This window comes from Dipodomys spectabilis, unplaced genomic scaffold (assembly GCF_019054845.1).
Source record: "Dipodomys spectabilis isolate Male_0828 unplaced genomic scaffold, ASM1905484v1 ptg000178l, whole genome shotgun sequence".
In the NCBI taxonomy this organism is placed as follows: domain Eukaryota; kingdom Metazoa; phylum Chordata; class Mammalia; order Rodentia; family Heteromyidae; genus Dipodomys; species Dipodomys spectabilis.
The window spans coordinates 13,677,345-13,701,099 of record NW_024870855.1 but is presented as its reverse complement, the minus strand read 5'-3'; the positions used below and the strand labels follow the sequence as shown (position 1 = coordinate 13,701,099).

The 23,755-nt window shown below is 39.1% G+C and overlaps 1 protein-coding gene and 1 pseudogene across 4 annotated transcripts in view; both read left to right on the top strand.

Annotated features, from left to right (window-relative positions):
• Znrf2 (zinc and ring finger 2) overlaps nt 1-17,836 on the top strand; it is an 89,201-nt gene extending 71,365 nt beyond the window's left edge. Inside the window, exons 4-5 of one of the 4 annotated variants that reach the window (XM_042695073.1) lie at nt 15,848-15,986; nt 16,018-17,836. In XM_042695073.1, the coding sequence (XP_042551007.1) occupies nt 15,848-15,962 (115 nt within the window). In that variant the 3' untranslated portion in view covers nt 15,963-15,986; nt 16,018-17,836. Of the gene's footprint in view, nt 1-7,835; nt 7,916-15,695 lie in introns of all 4 variants that reach the window. The other 3 variants (XM_042695074.1, XM_042695075.1, XM_042695072.1) reach the window with 3 other exon arrangements.
• LOC122120785 lies at nt 557-1,789 on the top strand (annotated as a pseudogene).
• Nucleotides 17,837-23,755: the final 5,919 nt, after the last annotated feature.

Here is a 23,755-nt window from a genome sequence, read left to right as displayed (position 1 = left end):
ACCGACAAAAAAAAAGAAAAAGAAATTTAAAACAATTGGAAAGTTCCATATTTAGGAATTTGAATAAATGGATAATATCTTTAAACATATAATTTCACTAGCTACTCAGGAGGTTGAGATTGCAGTTCAAAGCCAACCTGGAAAAGAAAATCTGTGCGACTCTCAACTCCACTAGAAAACTGGAAGTGGTGGTCTAGCTCAAAGTGGTAGATCACTAGACTTCAGCAAAAAAGCTCAAGCCCCACACCCAACCAATATATAGGGAATGTCATCAAAAGTTATTCAAAAAGAAATTGAAAATCCAAATTGACTAATAGCTATTATAAGTAGTTCAGACTAACCTTGCAAAATTAATATGTAAAAGGAAAATTCTAAAAATGACTTCATAGACAGTTGAGGCAGTAAATTTTTCTAGGGATCCATGAAAAACTATGTTTAAAATCTTAAATTCTGGAGTGCGTTACTTACCTCAACTCTTAGCTTGTCAGGGACGTAACTGGGACTTGCGGTGCCTGCTCCTGCTCCTGTCACCTTTGCCACCAAATCCACAGTCATCATGCATGAATGCATCTCCATCCACATGGGCCAGGCTGGTGGTTCAGATTGGGAATGCCTGCTGGGAACTCTACTGCCTAGTACATAGCATTCAGCCTGATAGCCAGATGTCAAGTGACAAGACCATCAGGGGAGAGATGACTCCTTCAATACCTTCTTCAGTGAGACAGGTGCTGGCACGTACGTGCTCTGGGCAGTGTTTGTAGACCTGGAGCCCACAGTCATTGATGAGGTTCAAATTGGCACCTACTGTCAACTTTTCCACCCTGAGCAGCAAGAAAGGCACAGGCAAGGAAGATACTTCCCGTGGTCACTACACCATTGGCAAGAAGATCATTGACCTCGTATTAAACCAGATCAGAAAACTGGCTGATCAGTGCACAGGTCTTCAGGGCTTCCTAGTCTTCCACAGGTTTGATGGGGGAACTGGCTCTGGCTTTACCTCCCTACTGATGAAGCGTCTCTCTTGTGAACTATGGCAAGAAGTCCAAGCTGGAGTTATCCATTTACCCTGCCCCCCAGGTGTCCACAGCTGTAATTGAGCCCTACAACTCCATCCTCACCACACTGGAACACTCTGATTTGTGGCTTCATGGTGGACAATGAGGCTATTACATCTGTTGTAGAAACCTCGATATTGAGCACCCAACCTACACTAACCTGAACCACCTTATTAGCCAGATCGAGTCTTCCATCATAGCTTCTCTGAGGTTTCATGGGGTACTGAATGTTGACCTGATAAAATTCCAGACCACTTCCCCTTGGCCACATAGGCCCCTGTCATTCTGCTGAGAAAGCCTACCATGAGCAACTTTCTGTAGCGGAGATCATCAATGCTTGCTTTGAGCCAGCCAGTCAGATGGTGAAATGTGACCCTCACAATGGTAAATACATGGCCTGCTGCCTGTGGTTGTGGTGATGTGGTTCCCAAAGATGTCAATGCTGCCATTGCCATCATCAAGACCAAGCACAGCATCCAGTTTGTGGGTTGGTGTCCCACTGGTTTCAAGGTTGGCATCAATTACCAGCCTCCCACTGTGGTTCCTGGTGCAGCAAGCTATATATGCATGCTGAGCAACACCACAGCCATTGCTAGGCTCGCCTGGACCACAAGTTTGTCCTGATGTATGCCAAGTGTGCCTTTGTCCACTGGTATGTGGGTGAAGGGATGGAGGAAGGAGAGTTTGCTGGCCTGGAACTTGTGGCCCTCCCCACTCTGCTTCTTGGGTGCTGAGATTAGAGGCACATATTATTGTTCTCAGATTTTTTTTTAACAATTATGTATTTGAAATAACATTTGTAAGAAATTAATATGCTTGCTTCTGGTTGTAAAATTGTATGATTTGAGTAGACTGCCTTTAAATTGGTTTTCCCCCCATAATTCCATTTTGCTTCAATCTTGTGGAAAGCACAGTTTATCAAAAGCATAAATATTGTCAGGCCTGATGGCACCACCTGTAATTCTAGCATTCGCGAGTTTGAAGCCAGCCTGGGCTACATATCTCAGAAAACCTTAAATAAATAAATCAGTCAACCAATAAATAAGTAAATACAATGAAGTACCTGAATAATAGCATTGTAAATATCCGTAAGAAAAAGACAAACCAACAGAGAAAATTTTGCAAAAATTTAGTCCGTCATTAAAATAAACCCCAAGTAGCCCATGAATATAGAAACATGAAGTGAGATATTTGGTAGATAATGACAGCAGCAATGAACAGTATACATGCTGCAATTCAGAAATTGTGCACTATGTTTGCCCAGAAATAGAAATTCAAAGAATGTTCATAGATCATTGAAAATGTCCATTGGTACAATACGTTTATAGATGGTTATTAGTATGTTTATATAACAGACTGCTCTACACAGTGGGAATATAAAAATGAGGGCTTTATTAACAATTAGAATCTCAAAAGTGGACCAAAAAAGTGAGTTAAAAAAAATAGTTTTGGGGCCTGGAAATGTGCCTAAGTGGTGCTTGCCTAACATGCATGAAGCCCTAGGTTTGATTCTTCGGTTCCACATACATCAAAAAAGCTGGAATGAGATTCAAGTAGTAGAGTGCTATCCTTGAGGGAAAGAAGCACAGGGACACAGTGCCCAGGTCCTGAGTTCAAGGCCCATGACTGACCCCTCCAAAAAAAAGTTTTGTCTGGATATGGTGGCTTACAGAGGCAGAGATCATAAGGATTGCCATTTGAGACCAGCCCAGGCAAAAAAGAGATCACACACCTCAGTCAGTATAAACTGGACATGGTGGTGCATAGCTGTTTATCCCAGCTGTGTGGGAAACATAAATAGGAGGACCAGGGTCCATGTGAATCTGAGCAGAAATGTCTAAAGAGGTGGGGGCAAGTAAATAAAACTAAAGCAAAAAGGGCTGGGTAAGCCAGGCACCAGTGGCTCACATCCTAGCTACTCAAGAGACTGAGATCTGAGGGTCATGAGCAGAAATGTCCCTGTGAGACTTTTTTTGTTGCTGTTGTTGTAGGACTTGAACTCTGGGCTTGGGTGCTATCTCTGCACTCTTCAGCTCAAGGCAAGTGCTCTGCCACTTGAACCACAGTGCCACTTCCAGTTTTCTGGTGGTTTATTGGAGATAGGTGTCTCAAGGACTTTCTTGCCTGGGCTGGCTTTGAACCCTGATCCTCAGATCTCAGCTTCCTCAATAGCTAGGATTACAGGCATAAGCCACCAGCACGCAGCTTTCTGTGAGACTCTTTTCTCCATTAAACTACTCAAAAAAACTGGAAGAGGCACTGTGGCTCACGTGGTAGAGCACTAGTTTTAAGCACAAAGAGGTTCAGGGATAATGTTCAGGCCCTTCATTCAAGCCCCAGAACAGGCAAAAAAAATAAAAGGGCTGGGTGCATGGCTTACGTACCTTGTAAGCACCATTCCCTGAATCCAAATGCTGGTGTCAAGAAAGAAAAAAAATAGCCTGAGTTAAAAACTACATATATTGGGGCTGGGAAGATGGCTCAGTGGTAGAGCGCTTGCCTTGCATGCCTGAGGCCCTGGGTTCGATTCTTCAGCACCACATAACCAAAAAGAAAAAAAGCTGGAAGTGGCGCTGTGGCTCAAGTGGTAGAGCACTAGCCTTGTGCTGAAGAGCTGAGGGAAAGCGCCCAGGCTGAGTTCAGGCCCCATAACCGGACTCAAAAAAAAAAAAAACAACTATATATATTGTGGAGTTAGGAAATGTGTAAGCACCAAATACAGAAGTGAGATTTCCTGTCAGGAGCTAGGGAAAGAGAATATGATCTTTTCTTTCTTTCTTTTTTTAATCAGTTATGGAGCTTGAACTCGGCTTAGGTGCTGTCCTTAAGCTCTTCAGCTCAAAAGCAAGCACTCTACCGCTTGAGCCACAGTGCCACTTCTGGTTTCTTGTTGGTTAATTGGAGATAAGAGTCTCACGGGCTTCCCTGCCTGGGCTGGCTTTGAACCACACTCCTGTCTCAGCCTCCTGAGTAGCTGGGATTACAGGTGTGAGCCACCAGCAGCTGGCTACAAACCATTCTTTAATATTATTTTTATTGTACAGATACAGTACAGAGAGATTACAGTTACATGAGTAAGGTAATGGTACCACTTTATACTAAAGCGCCTGAGGTTTTAAATACCATGTGGTTGTACAATAAATAGCTGTTTTAGATAACATACGTTCTGATACACCATGAATTAGTTACACCTGGAGTATTTTATCCAGTTCTCAATACTTGTTTTAATGTTGTTCTCATAGATCCAGGGACTTCTAGAGCTAAATAATGAACAGAGTGAAAACTGTTATACGTCAAATCAGATACATGTAGAGAACTTCCTTTTTCTTTTTTTTTTTTTCTTTTTTTGTCATGGTGCTTGAACTCGGCCTGGGTGCTGTCCCTCAGCTCTTCAAGGCAAGTGCTCTACCACTTGAGCCATAGCGCCACTTCCGGTTTTCTAGTGGCTTATTGGAGATAAGAGTCTCACAGACTTTCCTCAGATCTCAGCCTCCTGAGTAGCTAGGATTACAGGTGTGAGCCACCAGCACTTGGCTAAAAACCATTCTTTAATATAGTACAGAGAGATTACAGTTACATGAGTAAGGTAATGAGTACATTTCCTATCAAGTATTGTTATCTCCTCCTTTGTTTTTCCCCTACTATCCCTCCCCTCCCCATCTCCACAGCTCCTCCCTCTTCCCCAAGTTGTAAAGTTCATTTCCAACATAGTGTCTTGTAGGTTTTATTCCTCCCTCTTCCCCAAGTTGTAAAGTTCATTTCCAACATAGTGTCTTCTAGGTTTTATTGTTAAAATGAGTCAACATTTCAGCATTTTGTTATTTCCCTTCCCCTCCCCAAATTAGAAAAATATATATACAAGAAGCAGGGCACCAGAATCAAATACAGTGACAACAGGGTTTTACCATAGCGGGAAGAACGTACAAAAGAAACAAACAAAAAAAAATATCACATAGTACATTATAAACAACAGCAGCAAAGAAAAAAACCCTCTTGTGTCCATATCTTGGGGTTCATTTCACTTAGCATCAAGAACCATTCTTTTTTTTTTTTGGGGGTCCGGTCATGGGGCCTAAACTCTGGGCCTGGGCGCTGTCCCTCAGCTCTTAAACTCAAGGCTAGCGCTCTACCACTTGAGCCACAGCGCCACTTCCGGCTTTTTTCTTTTTGCTTATGTGGTGCTGAGGAATCGAACCTAGGGCCTCTGGCATGCAAGGCAAGCGCTCTACCACTGAGCCACCTTCCCAGCCCTCAAGAACCATTCTTAATAGTAACAAAAAGTGTTTTAGATAGTTGAGAGAATGGGTAAGTGAGATATCTTACTTTTTTTTTTTTTTTGTCGGTCATGGGGCTTGAACTCTGGACCTGGGTACTGTCCCTTAGCTCTTCAGCTCAAGGCTGTCGCTCTACCTCTGGAGCTACAGCACCACTTCTGGTTTTCTGGTGATTTATTGGAGATAAGAGTCACAGACTTTCCTGCCCCAGCTGGCTTTGAACCGTGATCCTCAGATCTCAGCCCCCTGAGTAGCTAGGATTACAGGTGTGAACCATCTGCGCCTGGCTGGTATCTTACCTTTTTTCTGTGACATTTTCACTTAACAAACCAACCTGTCGGGATATAAGAGTGATAAATACTAGCTTTACCCTTCAACACATTTATCTAACCTTTCTTGCTTTGTGGTGTGTGCAAATTTGATATGTGTTACCAGTGAAAATGCTCAGTAGTTTGAATCCTATTTTGGTCACAGACTAACTGCTGGGGAAGTTACTTAACATTTCAAGACATTGATTTTATCTTCTGTTACAATACTATGAATTAGAACTTTCCATGGAGATGGAAATGTTGGGTTTCTGCTGCCTGGTGTAGCCACTATCAGTGTCAAGTTTTTTTTTTGGGGGGGGGGGATTCGGTCATGGGGCCTGAACTCTGGGCCTGGGCGCTGTCCCTCAGCTCTTCAGCTCAAGGCTAGCACTCTACCACTTGAGCCATAGAGCCACTTCTGGCTTTTTTTTTTTTCTTCTTATGTGGTGCTGAGGAATCGAACCCAGGGCCTCATGCATGCAAGGCAAGCACTCTACCACTGAGCCACCTTCCCAGCCCTCAGTGTCACTTTTGAACACTTCAAATGTGCTGGTTGTGACTGAAAAACTGTATTAAAACAGTTTAACATAGTTTTATATATAAACACGTGATTCTTTCCTGCTGCATTAGACAGTGAAGATTTACATTAAGGATAATTATTTGCATCCTAACGTTTAATTTTTTTAAAACATGATCCATGTGTCTCAGACTGTCCTGAAATTCATTCTTTCTGCCTCTGCCTCCCAAGTGCTAGGGATTACAGGTTTACACTAATCTCTGATATTTAATTTCTAATAAAATTAGATCATGATAAAGTCTGTAAGTGCATGTGGATGATGTTATCTTTATATTTACATATGTATATCGATTACAGAGCAAATATACAATATGTGATTGAATGTTGTTAAGTATTGGAAATTTTAAGCAATTTTTGTTACATTGATAAGGTGACATGAATTTGTTGATGTATAAGGTACTTTAGGAAAAACATTTTCCAAATTTATTCTTTAATTTTGAATATTAAGTAATAGTTCTTGTTTGTCTTTAGGAAATAGTGTTCTACTTAAACATTAACATTAAAAGTCCCTTTTTTTTTTTTTTTAAGTTGGTAGTGGCTGAACTCTGGGTCTGGGTGCTGTCCCTGAGCTCTTCAGTTCAAGGCTAGCGCTCTACCACTTGAGCCACAGTACCACTTCTGGCTTTTTTCTGCTGATGTCGTGCTGAGCAATCAAACCCAGGGCCTCATGCATGTGAGGCAAGCACTCTATCACTGAGCCAACTTCTCAGCCCTTCATTAAAAGTACTTTATAGAATAATTTTACAAAGATTTTTCCCCTTGAAACCTTAGAATAATAGAAACATAACAAACAATACTTACATATGCAAAATGTGATCATTAAAAATAAGGATTTGGGCCAGGCACCTGTAATCCCAGCTACTTAGGAGGCTGAGATCTGGGGATCACAGTTCAAAGCCAGTCCAGGCAGGAAAGTCTGTGAGACTCTTACCTCCAATTAACCACCAGAAAACTGGAAGTGGCGTTGTGGCTCAAGTAGTAGACTGCTAGCCTTGAGCTGAAGAGCTGAGGGACGGACAGCGCCCAGGCCCAGAGTTCAGGCCCCTTGACCAAAAAAAAAAAAAGAATTTGGGCTAGGAATGTGGTTTAGTGGCTTGCCTAGCATGCTTGAAACCCTGGTTTTGTTTTGTTATGTTTGTCGGTTGTGGGGCTTGAACTCTGGGCCTGGGTAATGTCCCTCAGCTCTTCAGCTCAAAGCAAGAGCTCTACCATTTGAGCCACAGCACCACTTCCAGCCGCACCACTTCCAGCCTTTTCTTTTCTGTTTATATGGTGCTGAGGAATCAAAACAAGGCCCTCATGCGTGCAAAGCAAGTACTCTACCACTGAGCCACCTTCCCAGCCCAAAGCCCTTGGTTTGATTCCTCAGTACCACATAAACAGAAAAGCCAGAAGTGGTGCTGTGACTCAAGTGGTAGATTGCTAACATTGAGCAAAAGAAGCTCAGGGACAGTGCCCAGGCCCTGAGTTCAAGCCCCAGGATTAGCAAAAAAAAAAAAAATGCATATTTGCTTTTTAGCTCCTAAGATGTAAAAGTCAGGTATAAATATTTTATTATGGCTATAATTATATAGACAATTAGACATAAGCATTTATGATTTTTTATTTTTTTATTTTCTAGCTGTATAGATGAATGGTTTGAAGTAAATAGATCTTGCCCTGAGCACCCTTCAGATTAAGCATCAGATTCCTGTTCGAAAGGTACTTTTCCCATTTGTTTTGATTATTTTAAAAAATACTATTTTGAAATATACACTTAAAGCCGCCATGTATTCATTTATTTCACTTCACTGAGGAACATTCATGTGCCTGTGTATATAAATGTATCTATATGTGTATGTTACAGATACTTAGACTAGAGAAACTCATATTTTAAAGTGTACTGAAGAACTGGATGTGGTGACTCTTGCCTACAATTCTAGTTAAATCTAGTTACTTGCAGGCTAAGATCTGGAGGATTACAGTTCAAGGCCAATCTAGACAAAAAATGGTCAAGATGTATTTCAAGTCATAAAAATCTGGGAACATAAATAGGATTATGGTCCAGGCCAGCCCAGATAAAAAGTAAGAACCTGTTTAGAAAGTAGTGACAGCGAAAAGAGTGGGGGCATAGTTTAAGTAGTAGAGTACCAACCTATCCAGTTCCATCCTCAGTACTGCTAAATGAATAAAATTACATTGGAGGGGCTGAGGGTGTTGCTCAATGGTTTAACACATGCTGAACATACACAAAGCTCTGTTCAATCCCCAGAACCAAAAATAATCTTCAGAAAACAATACAAAATAGGCTTTTTGATTTCTGAATACTACATTCTTAGCACTTTAAAACACATTTGTTTATTATAGTTTAATACTGAAGAAAACCTGAAGTTTATGTAAATATATAAATCATGGTCCCCTCTCACTGAGCAATGTGTGCAAGGCTTTAAGAACATTGTATACCTTTTATGTACTTTTTTTTTTTTGGTCTGTCATGGGCCTGAACTCTGGGCCTGGGCACAGCCCCCAGCTTTTCGGCTCAAGGCTAGCGCTCTACCTCTTGTGCCATAGTACCACTTCCAGCTTTTTCTGCTTATTTGGTGTTGAGGAATTGAACCATGCCTCATGCATGCAAGGCAAGCACTCCACCACTGAGCCACCTTCCCAGCCCTCTTTACTCTTTTAATAGTCAAAACAACCTTTGAGCTCAGTCCTACTTGCTGAGATCATAGAGCTAGTTTGTTGGTGGAGTTGAGATTTGTTCATGTGGTACTGAGGAATTGAACCCAGGGCTTCATGCATGCTAGGCAAACACTCTAGCACTAAGCTACATTCCCAGCCCTGGAGTTGGGATTTAAACTCCACTACAGACAGGTAATTCTTTCTCTAAAGACAGTTTTGTTTGTTCATCAGTTTTTCTGTACTTTGTAGAAGCATTTTCTTCTAAAAGTTGCATCATTGGCTGTATTACTTAATCACGTTTATCATTCACCTTTGGATTCTCTCCATGTTATTGTTTATATAATAGGCAAAACAATTTAGTTTAAAAATCAAATTAAGAATATATTGTTTTATATCCAGGACCAGTGATTCTTCACACCTTAATCCTTGCTACTCAAGAGGTCAAGATCTGAGGATTACGGTTTGAAACTAGCCCAGGCAGGAAAATCCATGAGACTCTTACCTCCAATTAACCACCAGAAAACTGGAAGTGGCGCTGTAGTTCAAAGTGGTAGAGCATTAGCCTTGAGTGAAAAGCTCAGGGACAGCACCAGTCCATGACTTCAAGCCCCACGACCAACATCAACATCAACATCAAGTTTTACAGCCAGGCACTGTTAGTTCACACCTGTAATCCTAGCTATTCAGGAGGCTGAGACCTGAGGATCATGTTTCAAAGTCAGCCCAGTAGTGATGTCCTGAATCATAACCCTTTGATTTCAATAATTCTCGCTCTTTAAAAGTATAGGTCCCAGGGCTGGGAAGGTGGCTCAGTGGTAGAGTGCTTGCCTTGCATCCATGAGGCCTAGGTTCCATTCCTCAACATCACATAAGCAGAAAAAGCCAGAAGTGGCCCTGTGGCACTGTACCTCAGTGGTAGAGTGCTTGCTAACCTTGAGCTGAAGAGCTGAGGAACAGCTCGGAGTTCAGGCCCCATGAACGATCCCCCGCCGCCCCCCCCCCCAAAAAAAATGTATAGGTTCCTATTGCATTTCCACTTTGGAAAGCAGTCTGGAGGTACCTCAGAAAGCTCAATATAGGCCTTCCCCATGACCCAGCCATACCCCACTCCTGGACACCTACCCTGAGCAACAGGAACTAGGATATAAGGACACAATGCACCTCCATGCTCATTGCTGCACTATTCACAATAGGCAAGATATGGAAACAACCCAGATGCCCCACTACAGATGAGTGGATCCAGAAATTGTGGTACCTACATACAATGGAATATTATGCAACCATTAGAAAGGACAAAATAATGGTATTTGCAGGGAAGTGGAACTATAGCAAATCATTTTGAGCGAGGTAAGCCAAGAGCAGAGATGTAGTCAGCATATGGTCTCCCTGATATGTGGATGTTAAATCTAAAATGCAAGGAGATATGACCAAGTAAAAAGGACTCGAGAAACAGGACATCTACTTAATTTGTCATATAATTTCTAAATGACTCCATGTTCTTGACCTCACGTGTGTGTGTGTGTGTGCGTGCGTGCGTGCGTGCGTGCGTGCGCGCGCGCACGTGTGTGTGCGTGTGTGTGTGTGTGTGTGTGTGTGTGTGTGTGTGTGTATCAAAGGGAAGCTAGGGGGAGGGCACAGAATCAGGGAAACAGGAAAAAAATACAACAGAGGGGCCCATCAGCTGCACTGGACATTGATGAAAATTAGCTAAGCAACTCAAGGGCTGCCATGGGAGGGAGGGAATAGGAGGGAAAGAGGGAACAGCTAACACAAAACAAAAGGAAAGAAATGTACATATCTCCTAACACAGAAGAAATAGTTGTATTGTGAAAGCTTGTAGAATTCACAAATTTTATAGAGCAAGATGATGACAATTTGCCTTGTGAAGGTTAAAATGTGTTTGTGACTTTTAAGTATCACTATCCTGCAATACTGTGAAATTTATGTAATCACTTAATCTCAATAAAAAGTGATTTAAAAGTATAGGTTCAAGCCAGGCACTGGTGGCTCACACCTGTAATCCTAACTACTCAGGAGGCTGAGATCTGAGGATCACAGTTCAAAGCCAGCCTTGGCAGGAAAGTCTGTGAGACTCTTATCTCCAATAAACGGTCAGAAAACCAGATGTGGTGCTGTGGCTCAATTGGTAGAGCACTAGCCTTCAGCTGAAATGCTAAGGGACAGTGCCCAGGCCCAGAGTTCAAGCCCCACGATCAACAAAAAAAAAAGTATAGGTCCTGAGGTTGAAAATGTGACCAAGCAATTACTCTGTTGATGGTGTAACTTAAACATAGTAGATTAGAATTTTGACATAGAAGAATAATTGAACCATATCAACTGAAATGAGAGCTACAGCAGAAAACTTTACATAAAAGTAGGATTGTATATAACAGAGGAAAGCCTGCTAAAGTATAGGGTACTAAAAGACTCCCAGCTTTTTACTCTTTCCCTTTGGCACATTTACAATAGGAATTGGGATAAGTTTGGTTAAGAGTAGTATAGTGGTACAGGGGTGTGCATATATGTTCTGTTCCAGAGTGGAAAAGTTTTTTTTTTGTTTTGTTTTGTTTTGTTTTTTGGGTCTGGGTGTGGGCCCTGAACTCTGGGCCTGGGCACTGTCCCTCAGCTCTTCAGCTCAAGGCTAGCGCTCTACCACTTAAGCCACAGCGCCACTTCTGGCTTTTTTCTTATGTGGTGCTGAGGAATCAAACCCAGGGCCTCAGGCATGCAAGGCAAGCGCTCTACCACTGAGCCACCTTCCCAGCCCCACAGTGGAAAAGATTTTGGTGGTTCACTTGTGTTCCTAGCGATCAAATTGAGGGCCACGGACATGCTAGTAAAGCACTCTACTGCTGAGCTGCACCCCTAGTTCTTGAAAGAGTTTAGGGGTGGATGCCATGAGATGTTGTCAGTATTGCCTTGTTTTTGAGCCAATAAAGTAAAATTCTGGCTAAATTATAAAATGTATTTTAAGAGAAATACTAGAAACCAATACTAATAAAATAAAATTGTGATAGACTTGATTGGTGGTCACAAATTACAGTAGGACGACTATCATCCAGATATTCAGCACTCAGGATGCTGAGTCAGGAGACCTAGGAATTTGAGTTCAGTCTGGGCTACATAGATAGCAAGACTTAGGAAGAGAGTAGAAAGAACAATGGAGGAAATTTTTATCTTGGAATTTTATATGCCAAAGTACTACTGGCAAATCACTTTCGAGTCTTCCTATTTCCTTACAAATTCATTGTACAATATTCTTTCTGATGGAAGCATAAAATTCCATTGTGTATATATTACCTACCACATTTTCTTTATCCATTCATCCACTGAGAGGCATCTGGATTGATTCCGTATCTTGGCTTTGGTAAGCAGTGCTACAATGAACATGGTTATGCTGGAAGCTTTAGTGTGGCTTGCTTCGTGATCTGTTGAAAAAATTCCAGGACTGGAATTTCTGGGCCATAGGGACGCTATGTTCCTTGAGGAACTTCCATACTGCTTTCCATAGTGGTTGAACAACTTTACATTCCCACCAATAGTGTAGTAGCATTCCCTTTTGGCCACATCCCTGCCAGCATGTATTATTGTTCATTTTCTTGATAATGGTTATTCTAACTTGGGTGAGGTGGAATCTCAATGTTTTGATTTGCATTTCTTTTATGGCCAGAGATGTTGAACATTTCTTCATGTGTCTGTTGGTCATTCTTACTTCTTCTGAGTAGTCTCTCTTTAAGTCTTAGCCCATTTATTGAGTTGTTGTTTTTTAAGAGGTGGGTTAATTTTTTGTGCTCTAAGTATATTTTAGACATGAGATCCTTGTCTGATGCTTAGCTGGTAAAAATCTCCTGTTCTGTGGGCTATTTATCTTGTTAACTATGTCTGTTGCCATGCAAAATCTCTTCAGTTTGATGCAGTCCCATTTATCCAGTCTTTCTTTGATTTGTTGTGATTCTGGATCTTTGGAAGTTTTTTTTTTGTTTTGTTTTTTTTGTTTTGTTTTTGTTTTTGTTTTGTCGGTCGTGGGGCTTGAATTCTGGGCCTGAGTGCTGTCCCTCAGCTCTTCAGCTCAAGGCTAGCGCTCTACCACTTGAGCTACAATGCCACTTCCGGTTTTCTGGTGGTTTATTGGAGATGAGTTTCATGGACTTTACTGCCCAGGCTGGCTTTGAACTGCGATCCTCAGATCTCAGCCTTCTGAGTAGTTAGGATTACAGGCGTGAGCCACCGGCACCTGGCTCTTAGGAAGTTTTGACCTGTGCTTTCCTGTAATAATCTGCATGGTATCTGGCCTTACATTGAAGTCTTTGATCCATTTAGAATGGATTCTGGTGCAAGGATCTAGTTTCACTTTTCTGCATGTGTATAGCCAGTTTTGCGAGCACCATTTGTTGAAGAGGTTCTTTCTTCCATCCTGTGTTTTTTGCTCCTTATCAAATACTAGGTACCTATGGGTTTGTGAGTTCATTTCTGGATCTTCTGTTCCATTGGTCCTCAGGCCTATTCTTGTGCCAGTACCAAGCTGTTTTTATTATTGTGGCTTTGTTACCAAGTTGGAAGTTTGGTATTGATATTCCTTCAGCACTGTTCTTCCTTGATAAGAATTGCTGTTGCTAGTCATAGTCTTATTATTTCATATGATATTTTTTGGATTGAAGAATGTTGTTGGGATGTTGGGATTTTGATGGACATTGCATTGAATTTGTAAATTGCTTTGGGCAGTATTGCTGTTTTCACAATATTAATCCTCTCAATCTAGAAACATGGAAAGCTTTTCCATTTCTTTAAATATGCTGTAATTTCATTTTTCAGATTTTTATTGTTTCCATAAGATCCTTCACATCTTTAATTCCTAGGTTGTTTTTGGTTTTTTTTTTGTTTTTGTTTTTGTTTTGTTTTGTTTTGTGAGATTATTACAAGTGGAGTTGCTTTCCTCATTATGATCCTCATAGTTGTCATACAGAAAAGCTACTGATTTTAAAGTTTCAGATTATCTCAAGTAATGTGGAGGAATCTATAAGTTTTTTTGTTTGGTTTTATCGGTCTTGGGGCTTGAACTCTGGTAGTGCTCTAGCACTTGAGCCACAGCGCTACTTCCGATTTTCTGGTGGTTTATTGGAGATAAAGAGTCTCACAGACTTTCTTGCCTGGGCTGGCTTTGAACTGCAGTCCTCAGATCTCAGCCTCCTGAGTAGCTAGGATTATAGGCATGAGCCACCAATGCCCTGCTCTGTAAGGTTTTTAAATTACAGGATCATGTCATCTACAAAGAGGGATAGTTTTACTTCTTTCCTTATTTGGATCCCCTTTATGTTTGTCCCTTGCCTTATTGCTCTGGCTAGGTATTCCATTATGTGTACTATACTAAAGAGAGGAGTGAAGAGTGTGGACATCCTTGTCTTATTCCTGATTTTAGAAGAAATGGTTTTAACTGTTCACCATTTTGTATAAAGCTGGCTGTAGGCTTGTCATATACAGTTCTTATTATATTGAGGAATATTCCATGGATTCCTAGCCTCTCCATAGCTTCTATCTTAAACAGGTGTTGGATCTTGTCAAATGCTTTTTCTCTGCATCTATTGAGATTGTGGTTCTTGTCCTTGTTTCTGTTGATGTGTTAAATTACATCAATTGATTTAACATATATTGAACCAGCTTTGCATCCCTGGAATGAATCCTGTTTGATCATAGTGTATTATTTTTTTTTGTTAGTTGTTGAATTCAGTTAGTTGGCCAGATGAAACACATTTCTGTTAGTCCTAACTAGCATGTGTTTTGTTACACTGCATATCAGTGTTATCTTTGTAGGACCTTTTATATAGAAAACCTGGTTTTAAAATTAACCTACATAGGACAGGTTGAAGAATCCCACCAGCTGTTTATAGAAAGCTGAACCAATGGATTCTGTCTCTTTGACTTATCTGAAAGGACATAGATATGGAATAGCTTCACTTAAATCTTTTGCTTCTGTTCTGACTGCCCTTACTTAGCAAATGGTAAATTCTGTCCTTTTGTCCTACACAAAGTATATGGGTTTTAAGAAAATTCAATGCTGTTAAGACATTTAAAACAGTATATAACAAGGGCCAGCATTTTAAAAATACTTTTAGCTCTTTAATTTACCAACCCAAAATAGAGAATAACATCTGTGTCTCAGGTCTTTTTGTTTTTTGTTTTGTTGCTGGTTCTGGGCTTGAACTCTGAGCCTAGTTGCTGTCCTTGAATAGCTTTCTCCTGTCCCCTCCAAGACTACCTCTTGAGCTATAATCTCTACTTTTGGCTTTTTGGTGGTTAATTGAAGATAAGAATCTCACTGATTTTCCTACTGAGACTGTCTTTGAAACATGATCCTCATATCTCAGCCTCCTGAGTAGCTAGGATTACAAGCATGAGCCACCAGGACCCAAGTGTTGTTTACTATTTTCATTTTGGGATTTTTAGTTTTACGGGGAGATTTTTAAAAATTGAGCCAGACATGTTGGTACAAACCTGTTTGCCTAGCTTTTCAGGAGGTGGAGTAAAGGAAAAGTGTGAGTTCCAAGTCAGCCTGTAAAAGTTAGCTGTGAAACCCTGTCTCAAACACAAAAATAAAAGGGCTGGGGGCATGCCTCACCTGACACAGTACTTGCCTGGCATGTGTAATGCCCTAGGCTTTAATCCTCAGTGTTAGCAAAGAAAGATACTTACTCATATCCTTTTTGTTTTACGAAAGGAATGACACATATATATGTATATAATATATATATTTAAATATATAGTGATGTTGTATATATTAATGACATTGTTAAGCCCTTCTGTGTCTTGATGTGCTTTTTTGCAGAACACTGATTCTGTGAGCTTTTGGAACAGTAAATAAGGATATGAAAGTTTACAGTAATGAAAATAATGCTTTTGGGAATTTGGATGTTAGGTTTTAATTTGTATTATTATTATGGACCATGACTTAAAATAAGTTTATCTGTTTTTGCACAGGTTTTCTTGTCTTTTCAAGATGCTTGAAAATATAGAGGATTTGAAGATCTGTCTCTGGACAAACAAAATTGCAGGTTTACTCAGCCAGAACTCTGAGTTCTGTGAAAGTGGGTAATACAAAAATGGACAGTGGCACAGGAAAATATCCTGCTGAGTAGAGGGACGGTCACATAGAACTCAGTTCACCAAACTTGCATAAAAGGACACACAGGGATTTTGAAAATGCTGCACATCCCTTAACAGACATCCACACCAATAATCCTGATAAACATTTTGTATTCAGACGCCAAAGTTAACTGATTTAAAAGTTGATTTACTTTTTAAGTTCTCTAGGGCTCAAAACTAGCTGTGTTTTCATTTGTTTTGTTTGCTTAGTTTGGGGTCTCTTTATTTTCCCCAACATGATGTTTCTGCATTCATCTCCTTAAATTGAAAACTACGTAATTTACTCCTTATAAAGTCTTCAATGTGAAACCAAGAAGTGTAATCAAGCAGTAAAACATTGTCTGGATGGAGACCATGATCTCAAGTTATTCCATTTTCTCCAAGTATGGAAAATAGACTTCTGCATAAGAAAGCTAAAATGTTAATATTTTTACATTAGAGGCTTAATATTACCAGAATGCCATCCAAAGAATAAATCAAGTTACATAATTACATTTTAATTAAATGTAGAATTGTCTACTGAATTGCAGTTTATGAAATATATTGTTTCCTCTTAAATAAAACTGCTCAACAGCTAATTAGCATTGAATCATCGTGAGCTATGCAACTTTAAAAAAGATATAAATTACCAATTTTAAGTGCTGCCAGCTATAATAACTTTAACGGGTATTTTTTGGTTTGTTCTTTTCATGTAATTATTATTCTGCTTTGCATCTCCAGGCATTTTTCCCACATTTGGGTTTAGCATGTTATAACTTTCACAACTTATAGTAAGGGTAAAATAAACTTTTCTGGAGTGGAACTTGGAATAATTGGAGGGATTTTTATATATTTTAAAAATCAGAATTTAATTGAGATGCCAGATTTATAGCAAATTTGCATCTTTAATTTTTCCAGATAATCTGGAAGTTAGTATTTTTAAAACAATTTTTAAAGCAAATACAAAGGTTTTGTTAATTTATAATTTATTAATGTGTTACTACTGTAATTGAAAACATTACAAAGACTTTAAATTGAGTCTTGTATGGAAATGTATTTAAAATTATGTGAATAAATATTCCCACAAAATACATCTGAATGGTTAAGAATACTGGAAAAGGATTATCAGGGCTATGATAGTGAATGTATTTTTTTTTAACATGAAAATATTTCCAAGAAGTCAATTTCACATTTTCAACATAGGGAAAATGTTATCCATGAGCATTTAGGCACCTCCCTTGGTGTGATTGACAGTTACACCATGCTGGCTCCCTCAACATAATGAGGTATTTGCTGTTTGATTTAAAGCTGCTACACACACACATACCATCCACCACACCACACTACACCACAAACCCCCAGCCTGTTCCCCCTGCTGTTGTTTCTGTTTCCTACAATGTAAGTACAGAAGCAGCAGCTGTACCCGGACACATTTATGTAATGCTTCATAATCATTCTTAATGGAATTTTTAGTTATTTCCTTTGTGATTTAGATAACATTTTCCCTGAAGTTATGCTGTGAAATGCTTTTTGGTACACTGCAATTGCTGAAAGAATCCAAAACCTCCATTGTGACAGCTGACAGCACAGTTTCTTAGGTGCTTTTTTTTGGAAAAAAAAAAAAAAACAGTTATGGAAATTTATTATTCTTTCAAGAGAAATATATTTTCCTTAAAATTTTTTAGTTATGAAATTATCATTTGAATTTGTTTTATTTCATACTCATTTTCAGTTTTACAAGCTTTTTACCCCTTTCTCATAATTCCTGAAGGAAAAACCTCTTGGAATGTGAATAATTTGTTTTCTACTGTATATTGTGATTAAAAATTACTTGGTTGTCTTCCATTCTTTTAAGAGAGTTATTACAGCTATCGTAATTAACTATGTTCTCCTAGAAGTTGATTTTCTGAGATAGGTGATGTGTTAACTCTCCCTGCCTTCCTCTGACTCTCACTCTGTCATGAACCCTGTGCTACAGCTGCTACAATAGAAGTTCCCATGGTTTTAAAGAAAGTTCAGTGTTTGTAGGTGTCAGGTACTACATATTATATTTGCCTAAAACAGTGTTTATTGAAGTTTTGTTAAAATTAACAAAGTCGGCATTTTTACTTTAAATCTGGTCCCTGATAATTAAAAAAAAAAATTTGAACTTGAAAAAAAACTTAAAAGCTTAGCCAGGCACCAGTACCTCAGGCCTGTAATCCTAGCTACTCAGGAAGCTGAAATCTGAGCATCACGGTTCAAAATCAGCAGGCAAGAAAGTCCATGAGACTCTTATCTCCAATTAACTACCAAAAAAACAGAAGTTTGCTCAAGTGGGAGAGTACTAACTCTGAGTGAGAAAGCTCAGGTACAGTACCCAAGCCTTGAGTTCAAACCCCAGTACTGGCACCAAAAAGAAAAAAGTTTTTAAAGCTGAAATGTTCATTTTTGTTCAATTCAAATACTATTCTGAGCTGCACACTGGTGGCTCATGCCTGCAGTCCTAGCTACTCAGGAGGCTGAGATCTGGGCATCACAGTTCAGAACTGGCCCAGGAATGTCTGTGAAACTCTTAATCTCCAAACAACTACTTAAAAATCCAGAAGTAGAGCTGTGGCCTTGAGCAAAAAGAAGCTCAGGGAGAGCTCATAGGTCCTGAGTGCAAGCCCCAGAACCAGCACACAAACATAAAAAGTACTATTCTGGAAAATACTGTAAGTGATATTTTATATAATATTACTTATAATAGTTATAAATCTGTAGTAGTATGTTGATAGTAGTATAGGACATGAAATCATACTAGGCATTTAAATACTCAGCTGGAACTATTGGTGACCAGGTTTTATAGAGTCATAACAAAGGTTGAAAACAGCCTTCATAGGAAGTTGGTTGTAGCTTCTAAGAATCTTTGCAAATACTCATCTCCAGAAAAGGTCATTTGTGAGTATGTAGAAAATAATACAGTATACAGAAAATAATAAATGACTTTGGTGCCACTCTATAATGGATTTATTGCCATTTTCAGTCATTTATGTTTTTCAGATCTAGTTCAAATTCAGATTATAGATTACGGTTGACACTGAACAGTGAATTCTACAACTGGTTTGTGTGTGTGGTCTCAGAAACAACAGAATTCATGTTGTAGCTGTTGTTTCAGTTTCTTAGTGCAAATCTTACATTTCTTTTAAATGTTACATGATTACTTCAGTGTTCCTACTCTGTACACTTTACTGGAATGCACCCCCAAAACGACTATAAAGACCACATAGAGTATATCTGCAGTATGTATTTCAAAAAGATTCCAGTTTGAATGAGTTAATGAAATGGCAAAATCCTTTCCAAAGCTTATTTGATTCACAGCTGTGTTTCAAAGTTCGGATATAATGAAGTTCAAGAACAATCATTTAGGTTAATATATTGTAGCAAGACATAGAAATACTTCTTTAAATGGAAAAGACTGTAAATTCAGTGTAAATATTATCTGCTTTTATGTACTGACTGAAGAAGGGCCTTTACCCAGCAATAAGCTACATTTGAACAAAGCATAATACCGTTTTTTTTTTATAAATTCAAGAATGGTTTAATTAGTGAAATTTAATTGATACCCACATTAAGCATTGGTAAATAATATTCACCTCTTTCAGAGGAAGTCTTCATATAAATTGGATTGCTAGGAACTATGTAAAACTACTTAAAGGAAAATGGTGCTTATTAAATAGGTGGATAGTTGTTCATTGCTAGACATTTACTTTATTAGGTCCATTTTCTTGCACTTTTGGTATCCTGAGGCAAACTCAGAATATATTGACAGTGGTGATTAAGTGTGAAGTGTTGCTTGTTCAGTATCCCTTGTTGTGCAAATATTTTCTTAGGTTTAAAAAAAAATGTAACATGTCAGTACATTTTCTTTTTTTTCCTGGAATATGTAATGTCTGATATTTTCTTGGTTATGAATAACAGTTAATTTATTTCACTATTAGTGTCTTCTCAACTTTTTTTGGGGGGAGGGGGGTTGTGGGGCTTGAATTTTGGGCCTGGGTACTGTCCCTGAGCACTTCAGCTCAAGGCTAGTACTTGACCACTTTGAGCCACAGTGCCACATCCAGTTTTCTGATGGTTAATTAGAGATAAGTCTCATGGACTTTCCTGCCCAAGGCTGGCTTTGAACTGCAATCCTCAGATCTCAGCCTCCTGAGTAACTAGGATTACTGGCGTGAACCACCAATGTCCAGCTCTTCTCAACTCTTCATCCTGAAACTAAGTTGCTGCTGCCTCATTTTCTTTACAGGAAATAACTACTTGGTATATCCTGGCAGCCATCCCTATTCAGAAACAGTTGATAAAAATGCTTTGATTGCCATATCCTGTGAATCTGTTTAAACTAGGAGATTTTAATTAAAGAATTCCTGTATTAAATGGAAATACCTGTTCACCTAAGTTGCTTTTCTGTGGAATAAGAACCTTGAAGAAATCAGATATGTGGATATTTCATTTTGGTTAAGAACCTACCACTATTGTACTTGGAGTAGTTGGTTTATTTTCACTCAGTTTAGGCCAATGGATAATACTACAATTTGTTATTGTTTATAGAGAGGCAAAGAACAGCATAACAAACAAATATCCCAAATAAATGAAAAACTGTTAAGTGATACTAAACTATCTAGTAACCTATTGTGTTTCTTAGTTGTGCCCTAGACAGCACTTGTCAGGACCTCAAGACTTGACATTACAAATGACTATTCTCCTTTCAATAGGTATTGGGCACTCATTTGTAGTAAACTCATTTGTAGTAAAAAAAAAAAAAAAAAAAAAAGAGTTCTGCCTATATTCTGTGGTAAGCCTGGTAGTAGAGTCTTAAAAATGTTTTATTATAAAAATGTGTAATTCTAGCCCTCAGACAGCTGGAACAGAGGGGTGGTGAGTTTGAAGCTAGCCTAGGCTATGTAGTAAGTATTACAAAAGGAGAAAACAGTTTTGTTACCAATTAACTTTCAAATACTTGAATGCACATAATGCAGTTAATGGAGTCTACAGGGAGATACAGAAGGCATGTTAGGATATTACCAGCTCATTAGATTTATTGGCAAGTTTCAAAGCTTGAAAATCATAGGGGTAATGTTTACCTCTATTGCTTTATTTATGGTTTCCAAAACTCTTCTGTAATACCTCTCAATTTCCCTTAATAGAAAATGTCTGTTACATTCGATATTGCAAACAAATCGCAAGAAATAGAGAAAATGTATTAGGTATAGCTTGTATGTTCTAAATTAAATGGGAAATTTGTTACTGATATTTTAATTACACATCCAAGTGATCTTGTTAAATTATCCTGTTATTTAGTCTTAGAAAATAAAAGAATGCTTTCAAGGAAAGTTGTCCTATCCTACCATATGTCTATTAAGTTGACATTATAATAAAACTGAGAAATACCTAGCTGCTGTATACCCATTGTCACAAAATAGAATCCAAAATTTACTAATTATTATTAGCTTAAGAAATGACTTTAGGAACAATGGACAAAGAGGTGTTTGTGGTGTTTTTCTTTGTGGTTTTTTGTTTGTTTGCTTTTGTTTGTTTGTTTGCTGGTCTTAGGGCTCTATCTGGGCCTGGGCACTGTCTCAGAGCTTTTTTGTCCAAGGATGACATTATACTTCACAACTCCACTTCTGGCTCTTTCAGTGATGAATTGGAGATAAGTCTCATGGACTTAACTGCCGTGGCTGGCTTGGAACCACAATCTTTAGATCTCAACTAGGATTACAGGTGTGGTAGGTACACTGGTGCCCGGCTTTGTTTGTTTTTTACTATCTTCTTTACTAAGAAGTTTTTGATTAAAAAAACCAAAAACTAAATTTTATGATTAGAAAACTTACAAGTTTCATTTGAATTCAGTAACAATCCACTGTGGTTTAAAAAAAATTATCTTTTAAAGCAGTTTTCATGCTGTAGTATTGAGTTTGTAGCAGGTGGAGCAGAAGGACCTCAGCTACCTGGTTTGTAGCAATATCGATGCTTTTAAGGGTGGTAAAGGTTATCTAATGGCTGAGACTAGGATCTGATCTACCCTGATGTCTTAAAAGTTGACAGCCATTTTTTTTTCCTTACTAAGAAACCATGGATGAAAATAACATTTCTTACATTCATTGCTTAGAATTAAACCATATGGCCATACCTACCTATACACAATGTTGGAAAATTGTCGTATGCACATAAGAAGGCCTGAATATACAGTTTTGTTTGTGTGTGTATATGTGTGTGCATACATGTGCCAGTGCTAGGGTATAAACTTAAGGCCCTGAGTGCTATCCTGAGCCTTTTCACTCAAGATTGTGTTCTATTACTTGAGCCGCACAGCTCCACTGCCAGGTTTTTGCTGGTGAATTAGAGATATGAGTCTCATGGACTTTGCTGCCCAGGCTGGCTTTGAAACAACTTTGTCCTCAAGTCTCTACCTCTTGAGTAGCTATGAACACTGGTACCAAGCTTATTTGTTTTTAGTTATCTCTTTAGTCCTACTCCCAACCCTTTAGGCATATATCCTACATTGTATTTTTATGTTTATCTTACATGTGATTAAGCCTTTATGAATATTTGAAAAATATATAGGATATCTTTGAGTTTTATATATCTTGAGTATGTTTTTAAAATGTTATCTATCTCATTCTGACCATTTTCACTATACATTTTTTTTTTTTAATTTTTTGGGCCCGGTCGTGGGGTCTGAACTCTGGGCCTGGGCGCTGTCCCTCAGCTCTTCAGCTCAAGGCCAGCGGTCTACCACTTGAGCCACAGCACCACTTACGGCTTTTTTCTTTTTGCTTATGTGGTGCTGAGGAATTGAACCCGGTGCCTCAGGCATGCAAGGCAAGCGCTCTACCACTGAGCCACCTTCCCAGCCCATTTTTTTAAATCTTTAAAAAAAATTTTTTGTTCGTTTTTTCTTTTATTTTTCCCCTTCCCATCCCATCCTCCCCCCACATTTATTTTTGAGATCTAAGTATGTTGCTCCATGTAATCTTACCTCTTTACTGCTTAAAATGATCAAGTTATTTAAATGTGTCTGATTTTAATCATTTAGATGTATGTACATGTTGTGTATGCATACATACATACAGACACATGCAAATACACCTGCTGGGTGCCGGTGGCCCACACCTCTAATCCTAGCTACTCAGGAGGCTAAGGTCTGAGGATCACAGTTCAAAGCCAGCCCATACAGGAACATCTGTAAGACTCTCCAGTTAACTCCCAGAAAACCAGAAGTGGCACTGTGGCTCAAGCGGTAGAGCTGAAGAGCTGAGGGACAGAGCCCAGGCCCAGAGTTCAAGACCTACATCTGAAAACAACAACAGCAAAATAAACTCAGCTTTTTTTAAATACAGGGTTTCAGTAGTCCTCTAGGCTGGCGTCAAGCTTAGGGTCATTTTGACTCTGTCCCCCAAAGTCTGGGATTACTATATGGGTCCCATACCCAGCTCGTACATTAGGTTTGGTAATATAGTATTTAGTCTGTGGATTATTTCTGCTGCATAATGAAGTATCTGTTCCCAACTTGGTGACATAATGACAACCATCCTTTTTCCTTTTTTTTTTTTTTTTTTGTGGTCATGGGGCCTGAACTCTGGGTCTGGGAGCTGTCCCTCAGCTCTTTAGCTCAAGCCTGAGCCACAGCACACCTTCCAGCTTTTTCTGCTTATGTGCTGCTGAGGAATCGAACCCAGGGCCTCATGCATGCAAGGCATGCACTCTACCATTGAGCCACTTTTCCAGTCCCTAACATCC